Source organism: Rhyacophila brunnea, unplaced genomic scaffold (genome assembly GCF_057557595.1).
Source record: "Rhyacophila brunnea isolate RB1 unplaced genomic scaffold, BYU_Rbru_1.0 scaffold_16, whole genome shotgun sequence".
Lineage (NCBI taxonomy): Eukaryota > Metazoa > Arthropoda > Insecta > Trichoptera > Rhyacophilidae > Rhyacophila > Rhyacophila brunnea.
In genome coordinates this window covers 33,304,202-33,322,815 of record NW_028232816.1, presented here as the reverse complement: position 1 = coordinate 33,322,815, position 18,614 = coordinate 33,304,202, and the positions used below count along the sequence as shown (strand labels likewise).

The 18,614-nt window shown below is 33.8% G+C and overlaps 1 protein-coding gene across 6 annotated transcripts in view; it reads right to left on the bottom strand.

The window, feature by feature from the left end:
• Positions 1 to 280: 280 nt before the first annotated feature.
• Positions 281 to 18,614, bottom strand: part of Dg (Dystroglycan) — a 428,114-nt gene continuing 409,780 nt past the window's right edge. For 5 of the 6 annotated variants that reach the window (XM_085943732.1, XM_085943731.1, XM_085943734.1 and 2 more), the window contains 8 exons: positions 9,238 to 9,384; positions 7,373 to 7,701; positions 6,475 to 6,615; positions 5,894 to 6,242; positions 5,187 to 5,408; positions 4,709 to 4,879; positions 3,002 to 3,243; positions 281 to 2,735 (listed from right to left, as the gene is read on the bottom strand). In XM_085943732.1, the coding sequence (XP_085799858.1) occupies positions 2,072 to 2,735; positions 3,002 to 3,243; positions 4,709 to 4,879; positions 5,187 to 5,408; positions 5,894 to 6,242; positions 6,475 to 6,615; positions 7,373 to 7,701; positions 9,238 to 9,384 (2,265 nt within the window). In that variant the 3' untranslated portion in view covers positions 281 to 2,071. The remainder of the gene's footprint in view (positions 2,736 to 3,001; positions 3,244 to 4,708; positions 4,880 to 5,186; positions 5,409 to 5,893; positions 6,243 to 6,474; positions 6,616 to 7,372; positions 7,702 to 9,237; positions 9,385 to 18,614) is intronic. The other variant, XM_085943736.1, reaches the window with a different exon arrangement.

The following is an 18,614-nucleotide window of genomic DNA, read 5'->3' as shown; positions in this document are numbered from 1 at the left end:
TATTTTGTATTCCGTAACGTAATAAAATAAAAAAAAGAAATAGTGCCCAATATTATGCAGTCATTTGTGTAATAAATTTGTGTAGTAAATTGCAGGGTTGGCACTGAAAAATCGAGCAAAAAAACATGAAAACAGACATTTCGTTGACGTAGAGGAGAAAAGAGTATCTGTTATATATAAAATTTATATTAATATCATAAGTTCAGTGACGTCCCTAGACAAAATGCCGCCTCTAGGCAGCGCCAAAATGCCATCCCATTTTTATACTGTTTTTTTTTTTCATCATTCCATGAAATATATACCACTAAATCTAATTTAAATACCATCTCTATTTCAATAAACAATATTGCGGGTCCACGGTTTTCAGATACATTTAAATATACACCTGACAACTTTCAAAACTCGCGAGTGACTGGCAAAAATATTTGGATAAATTAATTAGCTAACATGTACCCACCTATAATTCAAATATAATTCTCAAATCTGCACGTGTCATTGCTGGTCATCAAGGATGTGACGTCCAAGGACAACGGAAATAAACTAGACATCGCAAACCCGACAAAAAAATACAATCCTGTAAAACATTCTATGTTGATTAATAGGTACATTTTGTTTCCAACCAGTGAGCTGAATTTTTTAATGGATAGATCTTTTCGTGATTACTAAGTTTAGGTACCTATTTCTTTATATACATAATGATTCTTCTCGATTTGCCGCCCTTCGAGTAACTGCCGCCCCCAAGCGACGCTCCATCTGCCTACCCCCACGGGACGTCACTGCATAAGTTTACAGGCACCAAAGATATTTTGGAAGGATATAAATATATTTGAAATCTTTATTAGAAATAAACCGGTTGACAAGTATTTAAATTTTTAACAAAATATTGAGCACATATTTTCAATCACACAAAAAATATATATATATGGAGTAAACAGCACAGTTACAGGAGCAAACTTTATTTTTGACCATTTCAGTATAAATTAAAAAAAGAATGATTTCAGTTTTTTCTTGCCAAATTTGAATTGATGGTCAATAATTGATAAAGTAGTCAGTCGTACACTGACGAATGTGTATTTATTACAATTGTTATGCGAAATCATTTTTTTCATCTAAGAAACATGATAAGGTAAAAGTTTTATTGGATTGTTTGTCAATCTACGCAAGCATTTCCTACACCACATATCCAATAATTATTTTCAACTCGACAGAATCATTTTAACACCTTATTAACGTTTTTATAAGTATCAATGGCAATTAATTACACAATAAAAAAAGGGCCTTACGAGCTAACATGATAAATGCTATTATTATCTTTAAATCTAAGACATTGGTATGAAAGTACAGCTTATTTTTCTATTTTTAATTATTAGCATCGTATAAAAAATGGTTTAAACGTATTTGGAAAAAAATACATCTGTATCGTTTTCTTTGATTTGTACAGTTGAATTTTATTAAGTCCCATTGTCGGAGGCCGTCGTTTCGGTCAAAAAACATGCACAAAATTACGCTCGCCTACTATTGAATACGATCGGTATCTCTTATCATAAAGCGGGCGATGACCCTCTTCTGATTGATCAGAGAGAAACTCGCACTTAGGTCTGTAACATTTTACAACAGTCTAATCATTACTCTTAATGCGTTTCGGAAAACAGCTGACTTCTCATCTACTTGCATTATTTCATAAAAATATCTAATTTTTACAAATGAGAAACGGAGCGGAAAAATCTGAGGGGAAAAGAATCTCGAATCTAAATCTGAAGGGCTCCGATTTCTCATTTGCGGAAATAATTTATAGCATTAAATAAAAATGCTAAAACGCAGAGTGAAAGAACTTCTGCGAAAACAGAGAATGTAAATACTGCATAACTGCCATTTTTGAAAAAAAAAAACAAGCAAATGCATTTCAGAATGTGATATGAATTCGATAATAATTAGGGGAATGGTGATTCACCGAAGACAGGGACAGTCAGGCGGTTAAAAAAAGATATTCAGTTATTGAGAGATGAGACAGAATGCGAGGGAAGGAATATGAACGAACGTGGAAATTTATCAGACGGAGAGCCGCGAAGCATTAGGGCGGCACGTATGGGGGGGGTTTCCTGTAAGTGGGTGTTGGTTTTGGGCGATTGTTACGTTGCGTGTCCCGCGACGCAGTGAAGGGGGGCGGCGGGTGGTAGGGGGCGTGGCTTGGTGTGGGCGAACCGCCGTCGGTGCCCTTGTACTCGGGTGGAGGCAGCAGCGGTGGCTTCTCCTCCTTCATGATGACGGGGCTCTTGTTACACGGGTCAGGCTTTTCATCCAACTCGTCTTGAAAGATGACCGGGATTCCTTTGGAGCGGAACGCCTGCCGCTCCTCGTCGTCGCCGATGCTCATCTTACCGGTGCGTCTCCTTCTGTAGAGCACGCATGCTACCAGAGCCGCAATGAAAATCATGCAGACGATTACAGCGATGGGAATAATAAACGTGATGACGTAGTCGTCTGAGTCGGCGGTCTTGGAGGCGTCTTCGGCGGGAATTCCAGCAGCGCGCACCGACGTGTCAGGTACGTAGACGGGCGGAATACCCATCGCGCAGATTCCTTTTCTGTCTACCGTGAGGGAGCTGACAGGCATGTCTCGTCCCATCACTTCGTCGACCCGGTCAGTCAGGCTGTCGTCATCTCGCACCATCACCCTCTTCAACTCTTCTATTTTTCTCTCGGGACATTTGTCCGTAGGAAGACTGGTGTTGTACCTGTTATGCAATGTTAAACTCATTAATATTAATTCACATATGATGTTAAAAAATGATATGCCCAAAATTTTAGAGGGAACATTGGCCCATTCCTCCATTACAGCGTGATGTCATAAATATGGACAACCCCTTATGCAAAAATTTCATTATTAAATTAATAATCATAAGCACGGAAGGGAGGAGAGGGTAATTCATCCAACGGAGATGATATGATTTCGATAGTATTTGTATTTTAATTGAAGTGCAAAATGTTTATTTGTACGTACCAACTGATGACGGTAGGATTATATGTGATGCTCTTAATTTTGATAAACGACGTATCCGAATCGTTGAAAAGGGTATGAAGTTTCTCGGCAAACTTTCTCCTGGCGCCTGCCGTTTGCATCAGTGCATCGCTCGGCGAGTCCAAGGTCATCCGGAACTCCACAGTCGGCCTGATGATGGGACCTGCATGGACTTCCACTAGCAGTCCGTCGTTTGCAGTCAATCCCCCGCTGTCTTCGCATACCTACATATGAAAGAGATGATAGAACTGATCTGATATTTTGTTTCATGGAAGTTGGCTCAGCACTGTGTAATTTATCCTCTTCCATTAGTGTCGACAAAAAAGGATAACCAGTGGCGAAGACTGCTTGTTGGAGAGAAATAAGAGATGAGTAAACCAAGAGAGAAATGCTCCTTTAAATAGTCATATTATATACTAGATTTAATATTGAATTTTGTTTAATATTCAGAATACATATTAATAAATAACTATGCTTCTTTTTTCAGTTGTGAACATAAGTATAAAATTATTTATTTATTTAATACTGATTTTAACTGGGCAGATTTACTTTATTACAATTTTATTTTTCATTTTAAATAATTACAGCTGAGAGCGGAATGCACAATCTAAGATTTCGATCCTAAGGATAAGTCGCCGAAAAGCATGACTTAACTATAGACAATCCTGAGTATAGAGTTAAGGAATCCTTAACCATAGACTACTTTTGTTATGAACACGCCCCCTTCTGTATTACCATTTACCACTGACAGCTGCTGTCAAAATAAATTGGCATGTCTATAAAACAGTCCATACACTCAAATTCATTTAACAATGTATCTCAATATGGATATTGATAGTGTTAATTCGTTTGGCATGTACTTGCAGAATATTATTTTACTTTTATACGCCAGCCCGCAAAAATACAAAATGCCAGGTGAAGAATGACACTTGACGCTAGTGTTACCATGTTAAAAAGATATCTTGCTGTGCCTGTGGAATCACGTATAATGACTTATAATGGAAACATAAGAGTATTATAATTAAATATTAATATGTATTTATAGTTATTGCATTTATAAAATGCAGTTGTCATATTTTTGTCATCGTTTAACAATTATAAAATAATTTACCTAAACTATAGGAAAGAGAATTTTTAAATATGGTATTATTTTCAATAGAAATTATCTTAACTAAGGACAATGTTTCTGCATAGTGTTTTCTGCTAAGGAAATTTTAGTTATGACAAATGTTTCTGCATTCCGCTCTGAGTTTCCAACCAAACGTTTACACCAGAAGAACAAAACCGCCGTCGGCATACTGTTCTTTTCATATATTTTCTTTCTGTAAACATAAAGTGTCAGTTTTATGGTACCGTGGTGAGGTGTTTTTTATACGGCGTAGAGTCTCAAGCGATATGTACGATGATGCATTTCTGTACCTTAGAACTGAAGGTTTGAGAGTCATATGTTTACAATTTTACCAGAGAGGAGTTTGAATAATCATTAAGGAAAAATATACATTGATTTCAGAATTACGTATCTTTAAAACTAAGCCGCAGTAGACTTTTACGTTTTCAGTATTAACAGATCATGCAAATGTATTGAAATCTGTACTCATACTTAACCCGGAAACAATAAAACTGGGACTTCCAGACATTCAGCTTTTAACTACAGAATAAAATATTGTGTTTTGTAATAGTAAATTTTACCAATTGGTATTCTTTCTTGCCGATGTCCTTTTCCATTGGGACACCAAAGAATTCTCGGTTCTTGACATCAAACTGCAGCCAGTTGTGGGAGGGAATCGGTGACCTGTCGCCTCTCGTCAGCCACATTTTAAGAAATCGAGAGCTGCCATCCTCGTGATCATAGAATGTGTCCTGTGAATCATTCAAATAAGAGACTGTAAGCAAAATGGCTATATTATCAGTGTGCGGCCTGTGTCTATTGAACGCATATTCATTTTCATGCCGTTTGATTACCTCCCTCTGCAATGAGTCCGAAACGCTGAGAAAAGAATCTCAAGGCAGTTACTTCATTTTGGCAAAAGTGACATTTGATCACAGATTGCAAAACTACATACAAATCACCATAATGTCATCGGCACACGAGCAATTTTTTGCACTTGGATATATTATACATTTTATAAGGCAGAAACTATAATATGACAAAAGAAATAATTCTTACATCTGGAACTTTGAACACAAGCAGTTTTCCGACTGTGGCGTTGATGTGATCGATTTGATTCCGGGGCATCGGGTGCAGGTTGGGTTTTTGCGGAGGGGAGGTGGAGAGGGGAGCCTGGCAATCGCCCATTCCACTCCACGCGACGCCTTTTACCATGAGATCTGGCGCCATGGCAGACGACAGCGCTGGTGAGGGGTCGCCTTCGGCGGTTGACTGAAGGATCTGTCACAAAAAATAAAAATGATAATTTACGATTGGATAAGGTATCAAAGTAGTTTGAACAAGGTATTGATTTTGGCGTTGACAAGTGGATGTGGCATCTGTAAAACAAGTTTCCTCATAATGACCCTGCTCATAAACATCAGGGTATGCTCATATGAAATTCATATTGCGTATTATTTATGCAAATTCACACTCGTGTATTTACAGCATTGTCATCCTATTTTCTAATTCGGTGATTCCCAACCTTTTTTATTTGGCAAATTCAGCATTGCAAATCTCATTGAACTGGTTGGTAATCAGTGCTCTGGTTAAATGAAAGGGTATGGTTAATTGTTGTACATTGCATGTGGGTAGACAAATGAAATCTATCTACATTGCAATAAGGGTGCATATTACTACTAAATTGAAACTAATGTTTATGTCTTTGATCTATTCTGTTAACATGTCCATTTGAGATGGTAGTAAAACAATCTGCAGACACGTACCCCCATAAGTCGATCGATATCACTTGTGGGGCAGTAGTTCCTGGGCAATGTGTCATTGGTCCAGATGAAGTCGAAGGGATCAGACAGGATGTTGACGTCTCGGACGGTGATCTGGTCCATGTCGGTGTCCCTGAAGAGGCTGACCAACCCTCGCAGCGCCTTGATCTGCCAGTCGACTACCGCCGGGAACTTCTTTAGGATTCTTAGCTTCATGGAGAACTCGTGGTTGACAGTTCTCCGGCCCTTGTGCTGCTGAACGGTGATGTCCAGCGTGTCCCTCACGCTCGCCCCTTTGCTGTCTGTTGCTTCGATTATGTATTCCCACTTCGAAACGTGTTCCTCCAGAGGTCTAAGCAGTAGAAAAAACAAATCATTATTAGCAACAATATTCTGAAGTCAACTTTTTATTCAACTGGAATTAAAAAGAAAATTGTAATGAATAAAAAATGCTCCATAATTAAAAAAAGGCTGTTAGCCATACAATGAGTGACGGTATAGTGAGATACGAGTGGAACATCAATTTAATTATTTCATAGGCAAACGTACAATATTAGAAAAAAAGGATCATAGAAGCTACTCACAATCCGTAGACTTCTCTGGTCTGAGGATTGAACTGAACCCACGAGGAGGACTTGAGAGGTGCGTGTTCGATGTCGTACATCGCCAGCTGCAGATTCTTACCATCTTCGGCATCAAAGAACAAGTCTTCAGGAATGACGTAGCTGCGAAGGAATAAATAAATTGATCAATACAATACCTTGACAACTTTTGTTGGGAGTCACTATTAATATTCTATCAAACTGGCATTATAAGCTAGTTGTTAAACTTGTCATACGTCCGGACTTTATTGTCCAGAATCATACTTTTGTTTTGACTCAAAATTTCGTCCAGACTTTATTGTCTGGATTCGTACTTTCGTCCGGACCTATAATGAATAGAATGAGAAGATTTGGAGAAAAAGCAGTATTTGAATTATAAACATAAATACACATAAGTACTTGTGATAGTTTATGGCTTAGTTGATGATGGATTTTATATTTCCAATTCCATGAGACATCTTTCATACTGTCCGAATATCTGGACCAAAAAAATTCTTAGCCAAGTAGTGGTTCGAAACAGTGCTTCTAAAAATTATTAGCAAGTACAAGAATGCCACAATTAAAATTTGAAGATTTTCTGACACCATCTATGTATTAGATGTAAGGTTAGTACCTTGATTTACGTTACGAAGTTTGTGCCGCCTCTTAAAAGAATTTGAAGAACACTTTAACAATGCACAAGAAAGCCGTTTGAGCTGATGGCCCAGTGGACATCTTAATGGAACACCAAACTACTGGTAAATTTTGAAGAAGCAAAGACTGCGATGGAATGTCACTTTGAGATAAGGTCCGATGACAGGGCACCGAAGATCCTGACCCGGTGGATATACCAGCGTAAGTGAGAAGATGAGAATATTGATGATATAAAAAACAGCCTTACATAAAATATTTCCCAGCGGTCACAGCGACCTTCTTTGTCCTGTGCTGTTTTTGCGGGGGTGAGTTAGCGGGTAGGGTGAACACGACAGTTTCGGTTGTCCTACCGATGATGGTACTAAGTTTCTCCGTGGTGTACATGTCCCCTGGGGTGGTGTCCTTGGGAGAGGTGGACTGAACCACGCTCGGCGTTGATTCCTTCACCATGTCGGAGACAGTGGTTAGCTGCTCGTCTTCTTCTATCATGTAACCGTTCACCATGCCGTGTTTTCTGAGCAGAGTCCTTGTGGCCGTTTCAGGAGTTACGGTCTGAGCGACCACATCATCGATAATCTAGAAAAATAAACATTAACATTACACCTATTTTTAATATTACATTATTTGTTCGAAATCTGCCCGTAGTTGACTTGTAACGTTGATTTTTTTTAAGTTAAAGTATGTCTGTATTTTGGATTTATTATGTGTAGCAGTGGCGAAGGGTGGAGGTAGGCTGTTAAGATTCGCTATAAATAGTGCACACTAAACTTTTTTAGGCATATGTATTTGTTTTTATTGAACTAAGACTACAATTTACAGATGGTGTTAGTTAGTTTTTAAAAATCAACCAAACCCTGCCTAAACGAAACCATAATAGTTTTAGTCTAATTTGGGCAATACGACAAAATTGTGCACACTTTTTCATTCATAGTTATTTGTTTTTGTTGGATTAAAAATACATATTGCACATATTCTTGGTTATTTTTTTTAAATTCATTAAGCCCTGCCTAAACCAAACTATAATATATATAAAATATTATTCTATTTATAAAATATTCAAAGTTATGTATGATTTAATTGCATAATTTTAGATATTTTATAAATATACATGTATTTTTTGACTATTATCTATTATGGCTTGGTTTCTCAGGGTTTAATTGAATTTTAAAAACTAACCAACATTATCTGTAAATTGTAGTCTTATTTCAACGAAAACAAATATCTATGTCTGAAAAAGTTTAATGTGCACTGTTTATGGCGGATCTTAACAGCCTACCTCCACCCTTCGCCACTGATGTGTAGTAACTGAATTTAATCAGAAAATTATGAATTTCGCTTGTGTTGTGGTATACGTTTACATGGAAGTCTTTTAAATACAGTCAAACTCGGTTATTACAATCACGGACATAGCGAGATCTCGGATGTAATGAGGAAACATTCGTTGACATTTTAGTTAATGATTTTCTCCATACATTTATTCACTTTTATAACGAGCTACTTATCGGATATACCGAGCAAAAATATCGTCAAAATTTTTCTTAAAACTGTAATGTGTCGATCGTTTAAAAACATTTTCGACCCTAAGCAATAAAATCCGACCGTAGACCGATGCCGCCGGGATCAGATTACGTTTATGACACTAGTTAAGTGCCTAAGTACCTAATTGGTGTTTTCGCTGACAACATTGAAAAAGTATCCAAGCATATGGTCGAAATTTCATGAAAAAAATCCAAGCTTTGTGAAGTCAGTTGGTACCTACCAGCGCCGGCAGCTCAGCACTTCGTTACAATAAACAACTTCTTTTGTAGTTTATGAATGCCATGCTTGTTCCGGGGAATTTTATGATGGTTATCAGACTTTTTAGGTTCTATGCTTAAATAGAATGTGGCGCGAAAAATGTTATATAATGATATAACGAGTAATGCTTATAACGAGCAAATTCAGTCGGTCCCATCTTCCACGTAATAACCAAGTTCGACTGTATTATTAAAATTAAGTATTTTAATTATACTGAAACCGTTTCTTGGTGTGTACAGAGCTTTACAGAAAACATGGAATTATTTAAATTTTACTTAGTATTGTATGTAATGTCAATATGAAAAAGAGTAACACCTTGGATGTTTCCTCGGTGGTTGTGCTGTCGACGACAATGACCGGGGGTGCATAATAGTCGATGTTTGATTTTGGAATGACATTCTCTTCTATGGACTTCTCCGTCGTGTTCACTGGCCCCGGCACAATTTGCACATAACTCTTGCCCTGAACAAATTCAACAATTCCATCAATCTATGCCAAAGTTAAATATTTCATTCAATAATATTCACTATCTATTTAATACATAATGAAATCGGAGAAGCGAGAAATAAATTAGGAAAAAAAGAGGTATACTGCATTTGTGATTCGGATACCACATTTGTTTTATGAGGTGGACCATGCTATACATTTTGTAGATCATCAACGAAATCATGAAACTGAGATGCATTTGAAGTTTTAACTTTTCATAATATTATTGTAATTCTGAACCTATTAGAAGCAAAGACGACAAATTCCCATTTATTCACATTACCCTTTTCAGGTGAACAAAAAAAAATCCCTTGTAATTAATACATTTTGCTACCTACAGTATAGTATTATTTTTATGATTTTACATAATTTTTTATCTTTTATCTTTTATTTCGATAGTATCCAAATTGTTAACTTTAAAACCAATACTCGGGAATTCTGTGAGATTCGCAATGAAACTTATTTTTCCATTTAACGTTTTTGGAACTGACAAAAAAGAACATACATTTTAAATTGTGGATAAATGTAGCAACTTTATTTTCAAACAGCGTCAAATCCATTTCAACCAATCACACCATTGCAAAGGCACACACCATTTTGTTAAATGCAATACATTATCAATGTCATCAAAGAGATGTGTTTTTTTCTGCTAGTAAATACGAAACTTTTAGGGATGAGTGAAAATATCGCACATTTTCACTTAGTCAAAAAGTGGATTTGACCAAATTTGATAATTAAATTAACTTAAATGCCGGCCTATAAAGTCGAGGGTCCCAGGTTCGAATCCTGGGTCTGGCAAGTAAACATATTGTTTTTCAATTTGTGTATGAGTCAGAGTATGGACCTAATAGGTTGAGCAAGTGGCTGACATCCATTTCTCGTAAAAACAAAAATCTGTCAATACAAACCTCCACTCTGTGGAGGCCCATATGATCCTATTAGGATTGGACATGGTCGAAAGAAGATTTACAGAATGTGAAAAAGGTTATGAAGAATTTAGAACCGTTTAATGAACGTTTTAAGTCGATTTAATCAACTTGGTCACCCGATCACTTGTATTAGTTCACACTTCAGCATGTCAATTGTAATATTGTGACAAAATATATAACTCATTATTAAAAAAACATCCCATGAGTAATTTTCACTAACACGTTAAACAATAATTTTATTAGCAGTTCTCATATATGTGTAACTTATGTCGCGTAATCTACAAAATGCATGAAACATGGTATAAATAATATCAAACAAATTGTAACAATGGGGTCTCGTATCACAATCACTAATATGAATTATGTGAATTCTGTATAACAAAGTAACAAAAATGTGCAAGTCACTTTAATCATTATATTCAACTGTGTTTGGATAAAAGTAATACTGAGTTAAATTAACCATTATGAGGTGTGACGATCACAATAGATATTTCTTCCAATGTATTTTGTGTCAAAAATAATTATTTATGTACTAATTTCAACATGTAAGTGTTGCAAAATGTTGAAAGCAGCGCATCATTCAATTAGAAGCTCTAGTATTAAAAGGTATATCAAGAAAATAAGACAGTTGCAGGTGTCCCTCGAAAAAGGGTCTATATACAAAATTTAAATTTTACAGGAGAAAGGAAAACAAAATAAACAACAAGAATTTCAGTGATTTATAGTACCTACCTATGATTTTTAATAAAATTAATGTCAATGATTAAAATTTATAACCATAAATCACTGAAATTCTTGTTATTTATTTAAGTGTGTTTCCTCGCTCCTGTAAAATTTTGGTTGTTTCATATACTTAGACCCCTTTTCAAGAGACACCTTCAGTTTTATAAAATATTAACAAAATATGCTTTGTACAATTTATAAAAAAAAACTGTGTTTTGCAGATAGACCATTTTGAAACTAAGCACTTCAAATAGGAATCTGAATATATTTCCTTTGTGTGTATCAAATTTTTTGGAATATTTGTGTAAAAATTACATGCAAAGGAACACAAAAAAATTAATAGTTTATATTTTTATATCGATTACCACAGAAGTGAAAAAAAATGTAATTCGTAATGAAACAAGTGAAAATTGCTGAATAATTGTTCAATTTCATGCTTCAAGGGTCATTATTCAAAGCACTAAATATAATTAAATACACATTCTTCTACGTAAATTACTTCTGTAAGAGAAACAAAAAAAAAATTACAACTTTTACATAATAATATGTAGGTATATAATATATTATTGCTATCTACTTGTCTAGATAGTGGGTGAATCTAAGATTTTTTTCAAAAAATATTAAAAAAAAATATATATTTCTATAAAATAAAATATTCTATAATATTAATCATTGGTGAAGAAGGAATGGATTTACTAAGTCAGGGGTCGGCAAACTTTCGAGATCGAAGAGAGAATGATGTGGAAAATAAATTACCTTCCATGATCGAGAGATTGTATTAACTATGGTGGTTTCCAAACTTCATGTTACTATGCGCCTATATATATTTAAAGAAACTATAATGGAATAAACTTTTCGCGCCCCCAGTTTTGAAACCGCTGTATTAACAGACGTTTTTATGAGGAATAGTTATTAGCCATTCACTCAACCCATTGAGTTTTGGATCAAATACACATTGAAAAAGACAACAACCATTTTTTTTTAGATGCAGTTTCGAACCCACGAACCATGGCTTTGTATTTATACAATTATCGCCACTCTACCGACTAGATCACCGTGAGTGCTTATGAGTAACCACCTTTTTTCCAGATATATTAATACAATTATTATATATATCGTCGCCCTCAAGGAAGAACTCACCAAATACAGTTTTTGCTCAAAATGAGTTATTTATACAGAAAATCTTGCAATTTTTAACTCTATCTTAGAAAAAATCACCAAAATTCTATCTTTAGGTTTTATGGTAAAAATTACAAAAACAAAAAATTCACCAACTACATAGAAAAGATATTTGTGTTATGGAAAAAGTCAGGAAAAAGGTTACATGTTTTAAATGTAATGTACATAAACATAAAAATAACCAATCAAACAAAAAAAACCGTTTCCTTCTATGTATTTTCGTTTTCTAATGAGAGCAATTTAAAATTTTCAAAAAGTTTAAAAGTCGATTATCTCAGGATTTTACTTTTGTTGGTTGGTGAGTTCTTCCTTGAGGGCGACGATATATGATATTATTACATATGAAACTTTTTGAACTGAGGTTTAAAAGTCAGTTACCTCCATTTTTGTTTTTTTTTTAATATCTTTCATGATTTTGGTTATCCATGTACTTCCATTTAACCGTCAATGTCAGTTATATTCATAAAAAGTCAATTTTTATAATTGAGGAGCAAACATTCAAAAAGTGATTTGTCACACATTTTGAAAAATGCCGTTTATTGTCAATTCTGATAGTCCATATTTAAATCTATGAAATGAAACCAGAATCAGTGTTCAAAGAACCTTTTATCCTATAAAAAAATATAATGCCTTGATTTTCATTCAAATAGTGTTTTGCCCACAAGTTTCATGCAAATCGTGTTTTGTCCAAATTTCAAATCAAAAAATGAACCACTTCTGCGAATTTTGGATTATACAAAATACCAGGTTTAAAATTCTTTCCTTAAACAGTTTTATAATAAAAAAACCATTTTGAGTACAATATGTTTTTCTTGATTATCTCAGCTCAACATCTGTGTGACAAATCACGTTTTGAATGTTTGCTCCTCAATTGTCGACCAAATTTAAACATGGCATTTGAATAATTTTAATATCTTTTACATTATAAACCTGCAACAATAAAAAAAAATCTTTTGCAGTTCTAAACGTGCTTGGCGATTTTTATAAAAAATATTTAGAAATGGCGGCACATGGACCCAACTGATGTTGAAACCAATAGCCTCAATCGATGACTAGTTATTATTGATTTTAAAGTATATGTAAAAAATATTTCTTGGCATAGTAAGAAGTAGATCTCAATATTCGGTCTATATTATTAAAATAAGGTACATAATTTTATTTTCACATTCAATATTTCTGCAGTAGAGCCGCATATGGCTCTCGAGCCATGGTTTGCCGACCAACGCACCAACTAATTAATGCAAAAAAAATGTTTTTACATTTTGTAATTAATTGTGGAATTAATGGAGTAAAAATATACCTACCAAGAGTTTTCATTGGGTACATGATTTATAGTTTACCAAAGAAGCTGACTTATAAAGATAAAAAGTCAATTGGGCATTTTGTCATTCCAGTTCTAACTTGTTGTAATGTGATTTATTAGTTTTCATTTAATCAAGATAGAAATGAGTTTCTAATGCCTAAATGGACGGGAGATCTAATCACATATTTTTGTGATAATTGAAAAAGTCATTTGTCACTTGCAATAAGCTAGAAATGGGGTGATTATTTGTGTGCATTTTTTCTGCATTAATACCAGAAAGAGTGTAAACATAATAATGGTTTATCAAACCGTTTTTTTTTTGTGATAAATGTCTTTCGTTCTATAATTAAAAAATATATAAAATAAAATACGATACATATATGAATTATTTAATTTTATTATACCTACATACATTATTTGCATTAGAACCTAAAAAATATTAATATCAAAAAAAATTATTCAATCCAATATATTATAATCCTATGTAAGTGGGGATACCTAAGATAAAATCATTTCCTAAAAATACTAAAATGGCCAGATTACAATATAATTATTAATAATGTGTATGTACATATTAGTTTGAAGGATACAATTAGATTGCTTAGAATCAAGTGTATATATTCATAATATAATACAACATGCGACATGCATTTTAAAGTGAGGGAAAGAGAAGAAAAATAGCATAGAGATAGAATAATGCAGGAGCAAAAGGGACAAGATAAAAGCGACGACATCGAGCATGCGAAAAAGGGGCTGAAAGGCTGCCAACAAACCTGGTCCGGGGAAACGTCCGTGACGGGCGGCACTGCTGACGAGGACGAGTCCTGCGGTCGAGAGGAGGAAAGGAAACGAGTAGGAAAAGCAGGGATAAATTCCGGTTCCTCCTGTTCGGGTTCAGGAGATGTGGCTATACTTTCGAACGTCACATCCGTAAAGGATGCTAAAGTCGACGTTGATTCTTCCGGAATTATTGTAAGAATTTGGTCAGTCACGACGGCGGGAGACGTTACTGCCATCGGTGTCGGCGGTAGAGTAGGGATGCTGGTCATCAAAGCTGAAGTTATCGTAGTGTCGGGTATTTCTTCTGTTTTTGAAGTGATTACCGGTACGGTTGGAGGGACGTCTTTTATTGTGACTTTAGTGTGTTGGACGTCTTCCATCTGTGGCGTTGTCGACGGAGAAGTGAAATCGGTGTCGGAGGGTTGAGATTCGCCGTGGTGATGTCGGTGGTGGTGGTTGGGTTGCGGGGTGGTTTGCGGGGGCGGAGGTAGGGGGGGAGCAGGCGGGGGCACCTACCGTCACGCATGCGCATCAGATTAGTATAATGCCTCACAATTGCATGACAGTACAGTCGTCAAAATCTCGCATGGCCATTGTCGTAATTTATCATGATGAATTTAAAGAGCCACATCGATTGGACATTAAACACTCACCGCTCAAATAATAAATTTAATTTATTAAAATCGACACGTGGTGAATATCCAATATTCTCAGTATGATAATTTTTTTTCTATAAATTCATTTATAAAATACAAAATGGCCACCAAAATGAAACTCCCGAATCGTTAAACTGTGCATTCCTGTTAGAGCTCGATTAAACCTTGTGCATTCTATAAGAGGGAGAGGCGGTGCCGGACCGTAACTGCATGCACGGATTCTTCAAATTTCAATCACCAGTTTAATTATAAAAAAATCTACACTGTAAAACCGAGACTGCGACAAACAGGTATATCTGTAAAACAGTTTAAAATATTTTTATTTTACATTCAGCCGTTACTAATAGGAAAAGAGTATTGTTTGGTGACATAGAATGTTATATAACTAATATTGTGTAATATTAGTAACGGCTATGCTGTAAAAATAAATATTTTTACTGATTTTGTTTTTACAGATAGACCTTTTTAACACCGAAACTTTAAATTACTTATTATTCAATATGAAAATCAAAACTGCACAAGATATTGGCTCCAAAAAGAACACAACTCCTCAAATATTTATATAACTAAAATGATATTCACAAAATACTCGATATACTGAAAAGGTAGTTAAAGAACTAATAATAGTTAATAATAGATGGGTCATGGAAATTTTGAAAAAAAGAATAGTAGGTACCTACAATAAGTCAGAAATCCATAATTTTACCATGATGTTACATAAAATTTCAAAAAATAATTAAAAGTGTTTGGTGGTTTTCATTTACTGAAAAAGGTATTATGTAAAAAAAAAACCTCACATTTGTGACGAATTTATTACTATTTATTTATATTAATTGATAAATAGAGAATGATATTGAAATTATTCTTCTCAAAAGAAGAATAATAAAATTGTAAAATCGGTCAATCTTATAAACTAGCACGGCCAATAACTGTGTCATTCACCCTACTTAATAATATTTAGAATAAATTTGTAATCTGTAGTTAATGCAAGATTGAAAATTGACTTGAACGGTGATTACGTGGTGCATGTGAAAGAATTTCACCTAACCTAAAGGGCAAATGCAACTAATCAAAAAGGTCAGGAATTAAAAATGGAATTTTATTGCTGGAGAAATTGATTGTTATTTCACCGTATTAGAAAAATTACAGTAAATTTATTGATCTATGGGTCCATGGTATATGTCATAAATGTATGTGTTTGAATTATATATTTTTTTGTGACATCAGCAACACCAATAAAAAAAAAACAAACACCAAACAATGAAACACCGAAGAGAACAGAAGAAAAAAAAACAATTATTAATTTATTAGTATGAAAAGAAGTAATGAGAAAATTAGATGTAAGAAATAAATAAAATCAAAGCATTTGGCAATCATTCATTTATTCAACATAACAATTAATTAAAAAATATTGTGTGGGGGGGGGGAAAAATAAGATGCATTTATAATTTTGTTTCGAAAATATAATATGAAAATGAGGTATAATCAAAACGAAATTTTACTGCAATTTAAAACTACGTCAAAATGTTTTTTTTTTTTTTTTGAATATTTACAACTCATATAAATTGAAGTATATAATATCTAATTAAATATAATTTATTGGTAACAGTATTATTGGAATAATACTTACAATTTACGCATGAGCATCAGATGTGACGCATTATATAAAAAATACGTATTATTTAATTTCAGGCTTGTATTGTATCAAAAAATCAAATAATACGTACATACATTGTTATGATTGGATGATTCACGATTGATTTATTATTATCATTTATTGCAGCCGTAAACACTGGTGGTGATGTTTCCGTAAACAAAACAAAAAAATTATGTAAGCCAAGAAATTATTGTTGCGTTAATTGCATGTGTATTCATAAAAAAATATGCAAAGTGTGCGCTGCAATTATTTGTAAAATAATCCAATATTATTGTTGAAGTGTAATTATGAATTTTATATTTAATTATTTCTTTGATATTACGAAAGAAGCTTTTCATTAGAATAATGAATAATTGCCAATTAGTAAAATGCAACTGATCATTTAGAAATGGGGCATGTTAATTATTTCAGAAGATTATTTTTATCTATGAAAATGAAAATTATTCCACGACTCAACTCCAAATTTAAACAAACTCAACTGTGAAGAAAATTTTACTGCCAAATATTTTTTCTACTTTACCGAATATTTATCACTCATACTTGAAAGATAATAATAGGAGCCTTGGAATAATTTAATAAGTTTCATATTTTTAAAAGGGAGAAGTCATTAATTGAAAAGTAAGTAATGAAAATGAAAGAAATGGTAATCCTGAACTTTGGAAAGAATGGTAATAATTATTCAGAATAAGAAAAGAATATTAAAATTACCACATACTATACATTTTCACAAACATTATCAATGTATATCACTACATAGCATTTTTTATTAAATTTATCCGCGGTGTCTTCTAAAGTCAGTTACAGACGTTGACTGCATACTTGAGCGATATACTTGTGTATTTTTTTTGCACTAAAACCTATCAATGCCGAAGATTAGGTTATTATTTAAAATTTGAAAATCTACCTTAGGAAAACTAATTTTTAATTGTTTAGAATAACTTAATCATTTTATATTCTACAAAAGCCACATCTTAATTTGCCAACGACATCAACGACACCTGCGTATAAAGAGTCAGAACTGGGTTTTTGGCTATTTTCACTTAATTGCCTTTAATCAAATAATTTGAAATTGAAAAAAAAAAAACTAAAAATTCAATCAACATTTTATAACCATAAAAAATACGATTCCAGCACTTAAATTAACGTTGTGGTATCATTCAAATTTATAAAAATCATGCTACCTACTGAAAAATTACCATTATGCAGTTCTGACATTATATGTAGAAGGTGTCGATCTATCTGTAGGTATGTATTGTAAATATTAATTGCCCACTTGCCTAACCAAATCGACCTATACAGTAAAAACAAAACAATGATTCGGTTGGTCGATGATGTGCGTGCGGATGGGATACAGAAAGTTCCAAAACGTTACTAGATTATATAAATGTTGTTTTTGCGTATTAATTATAACACATAGATTCAAAATTAATAAGGTTGTGGGTATTTTAGCCTAACATGATTAAAGCAATGTAATTTTTGTATATAAATATATATTATATATATAATATATCTATTAATTCCGTGTATGGCATGAATACCTACCCTGATAAGTCAATTCTTCAGTTTTCAGGGCAGTTTTTGGATGATTTTCAATTTTACTAAAATGCTTGTAAATTTTCAACAAACTAAAATTTAAAAGCATTTCTGATTTACCACAGAATACCAACCTTACAAAGAGATGCCTTGAGAAATGATGTTTTTAGACATATGTACAACATATTTACGCCATACATTGAATTTCCGCGTGCTGGATTTCATGACAAATGGTCCCTTGGTTAAAACACTGAACTATCAAATCGCGGTTGGTCATCACTTTTTTAAAATCCTAATAAAATCTATTATAAAATAAATTTTTATTTTGTTCAGTAAAATACCTACTGAAGATGAACAAAATTTAAATTCAAGTCCTGTAAATATGGCTGTCATAGGACTTTTTTCAGTTAACTACCTTCAACAGGCACCCTTCGCTACTGGTACAT